Source organism: Leptidea sinapis, chromosome 7, assembly GCF_905404315.1.
Source record: "Leptidea sinapis chromosome 7, ilLepSina1.1, whole genome shotgun sequence".
Taxonomy (NCBI): domain Eukaryota; kingdom Metazoa; phylum Arthropoda; class Insecta; order Lepidoptera; family Pieridae; genus Leptidea; species Leptidea sinapis.
The window spans coordinates 13,953,279-13,966,508 of record NC_066271.1 but is presented as its reverse complement, the minus strand read 5'-3'; the positions used below and the strand labels follow the sequence as shown (position 1 = coordinate 13,966,508).

At 33.1% G+C, this 13,230-nt stretch overlaps 1 protein-coding gene across 2 annotated transcripts in view; it reads right to left on the bottom strand.

The window, feature by feature from the left end:
* The window catches only part of LOC126965299 (inositol polyphosphate multikinase), a 41,501-nt gene that overhangs the window by 10,216 nt on the left and 18,055 nt on the right, over positions 1-13,230 (bottom strand). The window contains exons 1-2 of one of the 2 annotated variants that reach the window (XM_050808830.1): positions 6,354-6,491; positions 2,520-2,597 (exon numbers count right to left, since the gene is read on the bottom strand). In XM_050808830.1, the coding sequence (XP_050664787.1) occupies positions 2,520-2,585 (66 nt within the window). In that variant the 5' untranslated portion in view covers positions 2,586-2,597; positions 6,354-6,491. Of the gene's footprint in view, positions 1-2,519; positions 2,598-6,353; positions 6,492-13,230 lie in introns of those variants that run through there. The other variant, XM_050808829.1, reaches the window with a different exon arrangement.

Here is a 13,230-nt window from a genome sequence, read left to right as displayed (position 1 = left end):
ACTTACATAATATTATTGAACCTTCCTTAGGCGCAATGAGTGGGAGCCTTCTTTAGGAGCTTTTAAGGCCGGAACGCATTAGCGCGGCGCTGCGCAACGCTGCACTGCGCGGCACTAAGCGTCATAATATTATTTCAACCATTTTGTAAGGAGCATGCCGCACTAAAGCGGCGCTGCACTGCGCGTCGCGGCAGAGTTGCCTCCGAGAGAATATTTTGCAGCGCAGCGACTCAGTGCGACACAGCAGGCGGCGCGTCGCTTCACTATACATACTGTTAATTCTATAGAATTTTGTCTTATATTATAACTAAATAATATTAATTTAATTTTTAATTTTATTAGTTTAATTTAATTATTATTTTTTTCATATATATTCGATGCATACCCTTACAAACTAATTTATTTTGTATATTACAGTCATTGTAAAATACTCTATTGATTGAAAAAATCAATAAGCTATATGTATACTGTGTGTGTATGGACATAGATATACCTCCGTGCGTTATTGCTATACATTATCTGTGTTTTTTATAAACGCGTCTTTATCTTACCTTTGTTACTACAGAATAATATGACAGGGAGGAGTAATTTTCAAATTTGATTAACTTTACTCTGCGTTTATTAATAAGACAGATTACAAAGAGTATATCTCTTCTATATAATATGTGGAATTTTTATATTATATTGATTATTATATTATAATAACCAAAATTAATTTTTTTATCCCCAAAGACTGCCTCTTCTGTTTTTATGAATTAAAAAAAAGATATCTCTCAGGCATATGGCGGGCGGCGATCGAACCGGCAATGGGCTCCGTGGTGGAGTTAACAGTTTTAGGTAGGAACAAAACGGGGACGCTTATAAATTCGGTATTAAACACATACAAAAATAGGAACATGAATGAAGGCAGAGCTAATCCGTGATGCGAAGGGTGCGTACCAGCTCCAACATTCTCATGAGGCTGCAGCTGGTAGACACGTCTTCAGTATCTGAGTAACTGCTGTAGAATTCGTGTACTAAAAATGCAACAGTTTCAATCTTTTTAGGATCACTTTATCCGACCGTCTATCTATCTGCTTGTCAAGACCTTTATCTCGGGAACGCGAGGACGTATCGAGTTGAATTAAAAAAAAATATACTTTACAGTCTCTTGAAGCTTCGTTTATGCCACAAAAACGTATACGACAGTCTCAAAGGATTCAAAATTGATGGGGTATTTTCCGTTAACATAGCATGTTATATCTTTTTATACAAGTATAGCATTTTCCCTGTAAGTATATATATAAGTCTGAGAACTATACATTCGTGTATTAATCATAAAAAACAGGGTCGATATGCACGGAACAGTGGTCCAAATTAACCGTGTTAACCGTGCCACGTGGGGCTTCATAGGCAGAAACGTAAACAGATTTATAATTATTATTATGATGGACAGTTTACTGTTATTGACGAAGAATGAAAAAAAACTTTTCCCTTTTTTATAAGTATAGGTGGGTACAGCGGTGGATTTACACTAGGGGCAGTTGGGGCAAGTGCCCAGGGCGGCGAATTTTTTAGGGCGGCAAAATTTTGAGAGCGAAAAAAATTTTTTTTAGACTTTACAAGATTGCTCAACGTTTAGATTGCGAAGATAAAAATTGATGTAATATAATTATGAGTCACACTTAGTGCCAAACTTATAATTGTTAGAAAAAAAAATATTTATTCATGTTTCTAGAATATATTACATATAATAAAGTTTCTGCAATAAATTAGTTATTTTCTTTTTGAAAAATAAAATATATAAACTATAAGTTAAAGTAAAATTCCAGTATTGGGGCGGATTTTTTTTCCGATGTCCAGGGGCGGCATTAAGTTTAAATCCGGCCCTGGGTGGGTACTTAATCATATGTACGGAACCCTCGGTGGACGAGTCCGACACGCAGTGACCGGTTATTTAATGTTTTCAAACAGTTAATGGTAGGCTAAGATCGTTTCATTGTTATTAAAATACATTCTACCTTATATCTAACGTCGATGACGTCACATAGTCGCTTTGTTACGGTGTGCAAAACAAGCATTACTAGGATATTATTATGAATAAAATATAAACAACGATTTATTTTTATGTATTATAGATTGATGTAAAGGTGTTGTGTTGTGATGCTGATTATTATTATTATAATGATGAAAAATCAATGAAAGAATCTGGTTTAGGTAAAAAGAGTATTTTTTTTCTGGCACTACTATTATTGCGACACAGAGCAGTAGATACTACAGAACTATTAACAACAAAAGTCAAAACGTTACAACGAAAAAAATCAAAAACAAGGCAGTGATAGCATGAATATATCACGACTTGTACCTAACGGTAATGAAACTGCAAACCGTACTGACGCAACAGGACGAGCGCGAGGGGCTGAAAGGAGAACGGCCCTCCCGTCTTCACGTTCACTTCCAGAGATAATATAGTAGTGGTTATGTATTTTATGATCAGTGTTGGGCGAAATGAAAATTCTTAAATTAAATTTAGTAAATACCTGACATATGGACCTCTGTCTTCGAGGGAGCCGCCGTTGTTTCTGTCGTGACGAAACATCACTCATTTAGTATCGGTCCTGCAACAAATGTTTTATGAGGCGGTACTCGAACGGTTAGCTCAGTAGGTTAGAGCACCGGCACGGAACGCCGGAGGTCGTGGGTTCGAATCTCGTATCGTTCATAAATTTTTTTTTTCAAATTTTATTTGAATAATTATTAAATTTTAAATGTTAGCGTTTCTTGAACTGACATCTTAACTAAAGACGCAAGTTCTGTATTTTCGGTATTGCGTACGATATAATTGAAAAACTTTTAAAAATATTTAAACCATTAAAATAGAAGATGTAACTATCATTAAATAATAACGAATCTCGATTAGAAAACAGAATACAAAAATGAGACATAGACATCTGACAGTTTGTAAATAGTAATATTATCGGCATATGTATCACGGACTAGTAAGAAAATAAGGACTCCGTGTCACCTTACATAACAGTGCAGTGCAGCACCAAAACAAGCCGATTAACGTGTCAATACATAGCCCCACACACACACTTACACTACTAAAGGCCGATAGGCGGCCATTATGAGAATTGTCATCGTCTGTGACAGATCAGTTTGCGTCTCAATAAAATATTTTAAAAATGCCGTCGTGTGTTGTGAAAATGTGTAAAAACGATACTCTATACGTATTTGTAATATATGATTATTTAAGGGAGAAAAAATTGTGTAACCAGTATCCCCCGTAACCGCACACACACTAGCATAACGGTGCTTCACTTGCTAATATCAGGGCGCGGAGACCTTTTATTACTCGTCCGTGATGTAGGTATGTATAGTAAATATGACACAATTAAAAATCGATTTGTAGAATAGTATTAGCGATAGTTTTGTGTTATAGAGCTATAGATAGGTACTTTTTACACCTATATAATCTTAATACACTATTTAACGCCACACAGAAACGTAACGTAATTTACGAAACGAACTTATAAAACTTATCACACTCAAGTTTAGAATTATCCACATTACCACTGACACACAGTATTAACATGATCTACTGTCATGGATATTATAAACCTACCCTCAAAGCGAATGTTATTGAGTACGTAATAATATATTTAGTAACAGAATGCAGATGTCTTTCACAGATTATAAAAATAAGATTGTTTATGTGCGCAAGAGATGCAATTCATTTTATCTACGGTTTCTCATCACAAGAGCGCCTGCCAGATTTTTTAGCGCCAACGTAAAAAATAAGTTTATTGTGAATCTTTTTTGACATGCAAATAAACATTACCTTTAGGAATAATTAATACTAAATATATTAATATATATATATAATAATAAAAAGTAAATAGATTTTATGAATTAGATTATTAGAAAATCTCAATATAACTTAAACAACTTTTCGCAAACTTAACATGTCACGGACGCTCTATCTAGACCTTTAAATTAGTGTACTGTTTTCGACAATGGATAATGTGAAAGGTTTTAGTAAGTATATAATTTGTTAAGTTTTGCATATATTTTTATACATAAACGATATTTGTTGGAGGTATCGGAAAAAAATAAGCCGTCTGGGTGCTTTCAACGAAAACGTTATCGAAATAATGTATGGTGGAATTGTGTATCTTAAAGTCAGCGATGACATAAAAATTGGCAATTATACAGCGGTAATGTAAAAGCTGTTTGCACAAATACTTTAACTATCCATATCATTTTATTACTACTTTTGTGAAATCATTCATTTCCGACGGCCTTAGACAACATTATTCCTGAATACTTAGGTACATTAATTTCTTTTCTATGGACAGAACAGCGTTTTTCGAGTCAGCTTGTGATATCTTATATCTTTAAACAAGCAATTTTTGTATATATACATATAATCTAAATCTCGAAACAGTTCCAACGATTTTCATAAAATTTTGTATACTAACAGGGGATTTCGGGGGCGATAAATCGATCTAGCTAGATTACAATTTAAAAAATTTTGTTTAATCCGTGTTTTAGTGAGAAACAGCTACAATACCAAGTTTGCATGCTATTGGTAATGGCTAAATAATACAAGCTATTGTAAGACCAAATTTGTAAAAATATTTAATAGCAAATAAATAGATATGAATATGAATAACATTACAATACAAAGATAAATTTCGCCACTACCTACAAGACTATAATAGCTCAGATGAAACATTGGGTGATCCGGAAAGCAGAAGACCCCGTTTTGAATCCAGATGTCCTTTTAGGTTTTTTATTGTTGTAGTTTTGTACATTCTTAAAAATCGTCCAGATATTATAAATTAAATTGTGGACTGTATGAGCGCAACGGTAAAATGTCTTGTAAATATTTCCGTAGAATAATATAAATAAACCAGAAGTCGTCCAGAGAAATTCGACCATAATTCATTTAATTTTTAAGTTTGAGCTTTTAGGGTATATTCGTTAAAGACTCAACCTCTATAATGTATGTGTGTGTCGTTCTAGTAAGAGTATGTCTTCTTCTTTTCCTTCACAGTCTTTCCCTCATTGCTGAGGATCTTGACTCCGCTTAAGTTCGTCTACAGCTCCTCCATCTGTTTCGGTGGAGTGAGATGCTGATGGGTTGGTAAGTCTGCTCGGATATTTGATCAGACCAGCGTCGTGGGCTCCGGCCTCTTGGTCTCTTGCCCTCAATTTTCCCGGTGACCATCAAACGTTCTAGATTATCAGCACCGCGTCGTGCAATGTGGCCAAAGAGTATGTGTATTACTTATTATAATTAAATATTTATAAGGCATTTTATGTAAAAAATAGCTTTATGCACTTCTTCGTATTGAAATTCACGTTCATCTGTTCGCGCACTTATAAAAAAGGGGTACAAAATTTATGAAGAACGTATTAAATACATTTATCTTTAGATGTTCAGTAAAATATGTCAAAGTGCCATTGTTTTTTATAATATAAATGTGTTCATTAATAGTAAGGTTTTAAAATAACGATCTATAACTCATTTGGAAACAAGATGTCTTGGAATAATTTGCATATCTACTATTGTAAACTGATTGCGTTATTCTATTATAACTGGAAATACCGTTTTTACGATAGCAGCTGCTGAAATCACTTTGTCTGTACACTTTAATAATTGAAGACGGAACATTTGTGAAAATTGATCTGCTGTCCTATGATAATTTTTTGCCAATTATTACATTATCGTATTTATTTATATCGATTCTATATACTTGTATTGAAATGAGATAGTGACACATCCAATACTATAAATTACATCATTACAGATAAATTGCTTTCGAGACGTTTTTGCATTTGTAGTAGTATTTTTATATTTACAGGAATTCTAAACTCGAAATTTAAATTTCCTTGTACAGTCAGAAAAAAGGTTCGTTAGATTTTGAAGAAGAAAATATAGTCACCGTCAACAGTCAAATGGTAAAAGCCAAATAAATAATAATTATATTTATAAAATGTCACTATTTAGCTTTAGTTAATAAATGAATGAACTTACTTGTGGTTTATTCCTAACATGGTTTATAACATTTATTATTCAGAGTTATAATTGTAAAGTCGTTACTTAAAATGATATGGATGAGAATGAGACTTTGATATAAAATCCGAACTCGGATTCATCAGATGATTGCGAAATGTCTGGAGTTGAAGAAATTTATAATTAAAAATGATGTTTGATATTAATATTCACTATTTAAATATGCGAAGTACCTGGAAAAAGTATAAGAATATTGGTTTAATTATTTATGTGCTGACAGTACACGTACACACACAAATGCAAAAACGTCTCGAGAGTAATTTATCTGTATACACTCGTACAAAAAACTTACCCGCACTCCTGATACAATAATTCTATCAGCAACTTACGCTCCGTAAGTTTGCGTTGAAAAGGGAGGAAAATTCGCTTGGAAAATAACCAATTTCTATCCAAACCTTCCGTTATAAACAATATTAATGCGCACTTCGACACATTTACTACGTATATTTATTTATTTACAACACCACACGTCGTAAAAGACTGACCAATTTCTCATAAGAATCGTTTATCTAATCACACAGAAATCATATTGACGCGTTATCATTTCACATGTTATATATTCGCATTTTGCAACGAATTAACATTGAAATAATTCCTGTTATGTCACGGTCGGCTATTGTTTCCGAAGAACGACTTTTGGAAACACTGAAAATAGTTGAACATGATTTTTAATTTAGACATAAAATTTATTTTACTTTTTACTTTAAATTTATACATCGATGACATAAAAATATAGTAGGTATGTTAGTGATGCAACATCGACTGTGTCTTTTAATTATTTATAAGTACCTATTGTCATTCATTTTTACACGCTTTTTATAAGCTTCACCAGTATGTATGTTTGTTTGTAACCGACTCATTTGGGCGCGATTTTGACCCACTTTAAATAGCCAGATTTCGTTCGAACTTCGTAGATTTATCAAGGACCGATGACTATAAATAAATTTGATAAAATTACTTTATTTTTTCAATTTACAAAATAAGTTTTTTGTTAATTTATATAATATTTTTAATCTTTGGTCGATAAGGCAGGAAGGAATTTCATGTTCATTTCAAATTTCAATCATTAACTTTTCAACCAAAGCGTGTTTTTTAGTTTTTTTTTTAACTATTTTTATATTTGTGGAAATAAACACCATGATCGGAATATAGAAGTGGCCATGATAAGGGTGCGTCCGTTAAATACGTGAAAGATGCGTTCACAAAGGGGGTGTTGACAGGTGTCAACCGCCCCTTCCTCGCCTTGGCTCGATTCGATGATTTCGTCAATATCACGTTTCTTTTCGCAAGAAACAGTGTAAAATTGGGTGAAATTTGCAAATTGTCATTTTGATGTGATTTCTCAAACTTGTGGTCTTAAATATACAACAATTTATGTTCCAGAATTGATGGACGATGTGTGTTTCAGCCCGGGTCTGATTACCCTTCCACCACTTTAACCGCTAAGCTAAATGTACGAAAGACGCATCCCTACTTATATTATTTAAAATGTGAATGTAAGTTTGTTTGTTACTCTTTCACGCCTAAATCACTGAAACGTTTTTGTACAGAGATAGACTAGCAGTTGGAATGGACATAGGCGACCTTTTATTGCGAATAAGAGGTTTGTAGGGGGTGGAATAGGGGGTGGAAGTTTGAATGGAAGTTATTCATTATCAAAGATGTCACAATGAAACTTTATATTTAGGCACTGGATAAATAAATAAATTCCTAGCGTCTTTTAAATTTCACTCAGGTTGAAATAGAGGATGAAAGTTCGTTTGGAAGTCCAAAAAAGAGACACTTTTACGTCTAGCTGCGAATTCGATTTTGATTATATTTCGTACAAAATCAGAACGCTTAAAAGTTACAGAAGTAGTTTCATCACCCGCAAAATCTTAATGATTTACCAAAGAATGGAAAAACAAAGCTAAGTTATTTATAAAAATGTATTAAAAAAAAATTAAAGTTAACCGCAGCAGTTTGTACATGTGTATTATTTGCAAAGTATTGTAAAAAATACTGCCCAAAGTAACTATTCCTCGCGTACGTAAGTAGCGGATAAAAACTAGTGATCCATTAATCTTGATATTTGAGCAACCTGCCATTAAAAGGCATAAAAGGTATTTTTTTCTCAAAATTGATTCCTTTAGAATTCCTTTTGATGTCATTTCTAATATACTACTGCCGCTTCGAAAACAAATGGCGCTCTCCTGAAACTTTCCTCTCTCTTTTCTTCTCGCTCTTTTTAATCAAAATATACAATATTGTACTGCCATTGCTATTGCTATAAAATAATCATAATCTAGTCCAAGACTGTCCGATCACTTAGATATTCAGCTGTGGAGTAATAGGATTTACGACAGACCTATTTTTTTTTTAATTTTTTTTTTTAGATAATCCCTGAACAGTAGCTGTGACTTTATTATAAAAGTGCATACATTTAGCCTACTAGAATTAGTTACAAGTAATCCCTTATTTCTAGTGTTATAATAATGAAAATTTGTGGCGTTATCTAAAGGATTACTTGACAGTTAATAGCCTGGTTCAACCCCGATAATTGCATATAAGTAAATTTACTTGAGATGGCGCTCTTTCAGATCTAAACACCTGGAGCCTTGGCTCCATCTCCATAATGAATTGGAGAATTGAACTACTTGTCTTGTTCAATTCTGAGGTTATGGCTTTATCCACAATGTGTATTTAATCTCAGAAGTGAGGGTTATTACTTAAAAAATAATAATAAATAATTTAATTTAAATATTCATAATTTAGATTAAATTAGTTAATTTAATCTAATAATATTTCAGTTAATATTTTAAACATCCTATGTTGTAGTAAATGACAGAATTTGACCTGGGCACGTCACCTAATCCTTAGGCCTTAAAACTCTTCGAAGACTTACAAACTCAGATATTTTGCTGCAGATTCAGATCCATTTTACGTATTTCTCGGAAGGTACGACCATTAAATTAATTATTCTTATCAACGAAAAAATAGTACCTAAAACAGTTGAATAGACAATTACAGTTTTTACACTATCACCGTTTCGTAAAGCCGGTTATCTTGTGTAGAATGGGCAACAAACTCACTATTGATGTTCTAAAAATCCTTATCTTGCTGGCGTAAGACCTAGCATCGTCATGTATTTGTCAATTGGTCTTCTTCAGGTAGTGTGTGGGCAGCCTCTGCCTGTCTTGCCCTCGTCCATCTAGACGAATCATGTGGTGATGGACCCTACGCATTATATGACCATACCAGCGTAATCGGCCTTACTGCATTTTATTTTGTATAGCCACAATTTTAAAAGTGTCTCGGATATACTCATTCAGAATTTTGTCTGACCGACTGGTTCATTCCCCAGCATTCGGATCCTTAGAGCAAAGCTGGTCTCAATGCGTGTTTGACTCAACGATACCCTTAGTTTTAATTGGCATTTTTGTTTTTATGCACTATTAGGTATAATATGACTCAATATGAATTAATAATTGGTCCAATTTGTTTACGAAAACATTTAACGTACAATATAACTAATATTATCTATATTTGTACAGAGAATTATTATAATTTAGTTTTCCAAAGCTTGTTTGATAACGTTAATGTTGTCAATCGTGTTGCAATTCTTTCTGAAGCCGCTTGTTCTGTTGGCTAATAATCTCTTTAGTTTGTTAAGTTAAAAAAATGTTTTTCTTTTGTTTTAGTGTTAATGTACTTAGATTATAATGGAGCTGACATGTATATACATATAAAAGTCCCTAAATAAATAAAGAAAAAAAAATTAATACTCTTAACACTCGATCTTAACATCAATTTTGCGAAGACCATGTACATATTTGATATGAGGCCCAAGGACTAGTAAAAAAATAAGGACTCCGTGTCACCTTACATAACAGTGTAGAACCAAAACAAGTCGATTAACGTGTAAATACATAGCTCCACGCAAACACACTACTACAGGCCGACAGGCGGCCATTATGAGAATTGTCATCGTCTGTGACAGATCAGTTTGCGTCTCAATAAAATATTTTAAAAATGCCGTCGTGCGTTGTGAAAACGTGTAAAAACAAAACTTTATAAGTATTTGTGGCCATATATGATTATTTAAGGGAGGAAAAATTGTGTAACTAGTATCCCCCGTAACCGCACACACACTAGCATAACGGTGCTTCACTTGCTAATATCACGGCGCGGAGTCCTTCTTTTTTTACTCGTCTGTGATGAGGCCGATATCATCCGTTATGTAGTAGGATTATATAATATTCGCCTCACCGTTTTATAATACTCGAGTAAATCACTGAATTATTTTGCTAGAATTGGGCTTCTAGATCTCTGAATGTGTATCTCGTTGGTTCATTTGGTATTTTATTAGGGGCGTAGCTACCGCTGTATCTGCCGTATCAAATAAACGGGGCCCCCGACGTACGTAAGCAAATATTAATAAAACTTTTGCTGCTTCCAGAAAAAAAGGCAAGGAGAGTATATTAAAGGAGGATGGCCTGAATGCATGTATTTTGGGACCCACTGAAATAAGTGGCGTACATCATGGAAACTTATTAATAATTGTAGAACGTAACAAAACTAAGAAAAAAGCAAATCGCAAGTAAGTCTAAAAAAGTGGAAGAAAAAAGATATAACTAAAAGTAAAATATAACCTAAAATTATTAATCAATATCTATTGTTCAATCAATAATTTGTATCTTATATCTATGCCTAATTACTGTCTGCTAAAAGATAATATAATATTTATGTGGAAAGTTGACCAGCAGCTAATAATTGAGGATTCACAATGCATTCTTTTTTCATGCAGGTATCGAATCTTTTAAAGATATTTACCTACTAATTTTAGTATCAAAAACGATAATCTTATTGTAATTCACAATTATTGTGAACTAGCTGACCCGGCAAACGTTGTTTTGCCTATATCACTATATAGCCTGTACATCATTTTGTTCTATTGTCAATAGATTTTGCAGCGCATGCAAAAATAGGTTTTTGATTTTACACCTTGTGTTACAAAATAGCAATTTTATTACGGATCCCTAATTTTGAAAAAAAAAACATAGCCTATAGCCTTCCTCGATAAATGGACTACCCAACACTGAAAGAATCATTCAAATCGGACCAGTAGTACCAGAGATTAGCGCGTTCAAACAAACACTGCAGCTTTATAATATTAGTATAGATTACTACTGAATTATTGATTTGAGTAGGTATAGGTAGTTTGATGGTGTCGGAACATCAATTGGTCACAAAAATCAAAAAATGTAGATGTCAATAATTGCGCAAAACGTTCCGTTAGTGCAAGATGACCTATTTTTTAATCAATTATAATAATTTATTTCTTTTGACTCCCATATCTTAGCGCCTCAATAATTTTTGTATAAACATCTTATAAACTTATGTTTATAAATAATATAAACTTGTACTTGTACGATGCTTCCTTAATTTTTAAATTATGTGGGTCCATTCTCGCCATCCTCCTTTGAATTGTTTGTAACAATTTTGGAAAAAGTGACAGATAGGTAATTATGATGAATTCTTTTAATTATATGCAAATATATTTTTTTCTTTTGTGAGAAATCATTACTTTCTTGTGGAGGACAAGGGCCCCAAGCAAATTTTTATACGGAGCCCCGCCAAGGTACGCTACGCCATTGTATTTTATCGAATCCTAGGGCTCTTTCTAGATTTTGTGAAGTGAGAGAGCGACCTCTGTGAAATTATACTTCTTGCGTGGGTATTAGCTATTAGTATCTTACTATAAGGTTTAATATGACTTCAATGTTGTAGTAAGGATTTGTGTTATGAACTGTGGCAAGTTTTTAATCTTCTTTAACTTTACTTACTTTATTGGATATGTTCCTGTTTTTTAGGCTTCGTCGATGTTTTTCTCTTTTAGTGCCTGTAGAGCAATTTTAGCTCCAACTATTCTTGGAATTTCTTTTTCCAGTTGTTTTATTCTTTTTACTTTTCATCCTTCTTCATAATTTACTTATTTGTCTACTGACAAAAACCTTCTTACCTTGAAAAACTTTAAAGGTTCTTTAAAGTTAATTGTTTTGTTACGGTAATGACTCTGGTGATGGCATTGGATTACTTAATTTGTGATAACTGTTTATACGTCTTTAACAAGGGCGTTCTATTTTTGTATTAAATTTACGTTTGAGTCAAGCAATTCAATATCTTGATCGAGGATGAGTCAAAATTTTTCGTGTTATTAAGTAGAAATATATTTATATTCCATAGGGAATGACTTAAAAATAACATATTGCAACAAAATACTTACAATCTGTGAACGTAAAATAATTTTTATTTAAAAATACTAACAACAAAAATTATTACCTATGTTATGCTGTTATAAAGATCTGGCATTCTAAAAGAGAATTGCTTCAAATTAGTTATTATAATTGTAGGTGATACTTGAGCTGAAGATATCTTACTTTACTCTTTGGAACTGAGATATAAAGTATAAACCATGGCCCAAGAGTAGGATGCAAGAGTACCTATATTTTTACCGGTGGTCGTTTAATAAATTTAACATAAGAACCCCCAGTTAAAGCTTTATATTTAGAAAAACTATCACTATAGTTTTATAAAATTATCTTTCTCAAATACAGTGTGTATTATATAAATTATTTCGCCATATAATCGCTCAAGAAACAGTCAGGCGTAACAAAATGAAACCATCGATTCAACGCTATCAGATATTGTTATCAGATAAACAATATACAACTACCTATAAAACTAGATATCTTTTCTGTAGAAACATCGTTCAGGGCTGATAAAAGCAATATACCTAGTTGTCACTCATAGAGTGTACAAAAATAATATCTTAAAGACTTTGCATTCCTGCCTCTACGAAAAGGCGGTAAGCCATCGCACAAGTCCACACACTGCTGCAAGACTGCTAAAACACAACATATATGTTTTTAGATACAAGTGTGCTGTTAAACACGTCATTCGTGTTTAAGAGTGCCCTTTCCCGGTTCTGTCTATCGTCAACGCGAACATGGTCGAAGCAAAAAGCATGTTGTTTCATCGAGCGCATACCGCCTCTTGACGATAAGCAAGAGAAGGCGACAATGTTGAATGGAAAAATAGTGTGCAGAAATTCCAGTTTTCTTTACTTTTACAATTTATGAATAATAAAATTATCATAATGACCGGCCAAAGTTCTAATATAAAGTGCA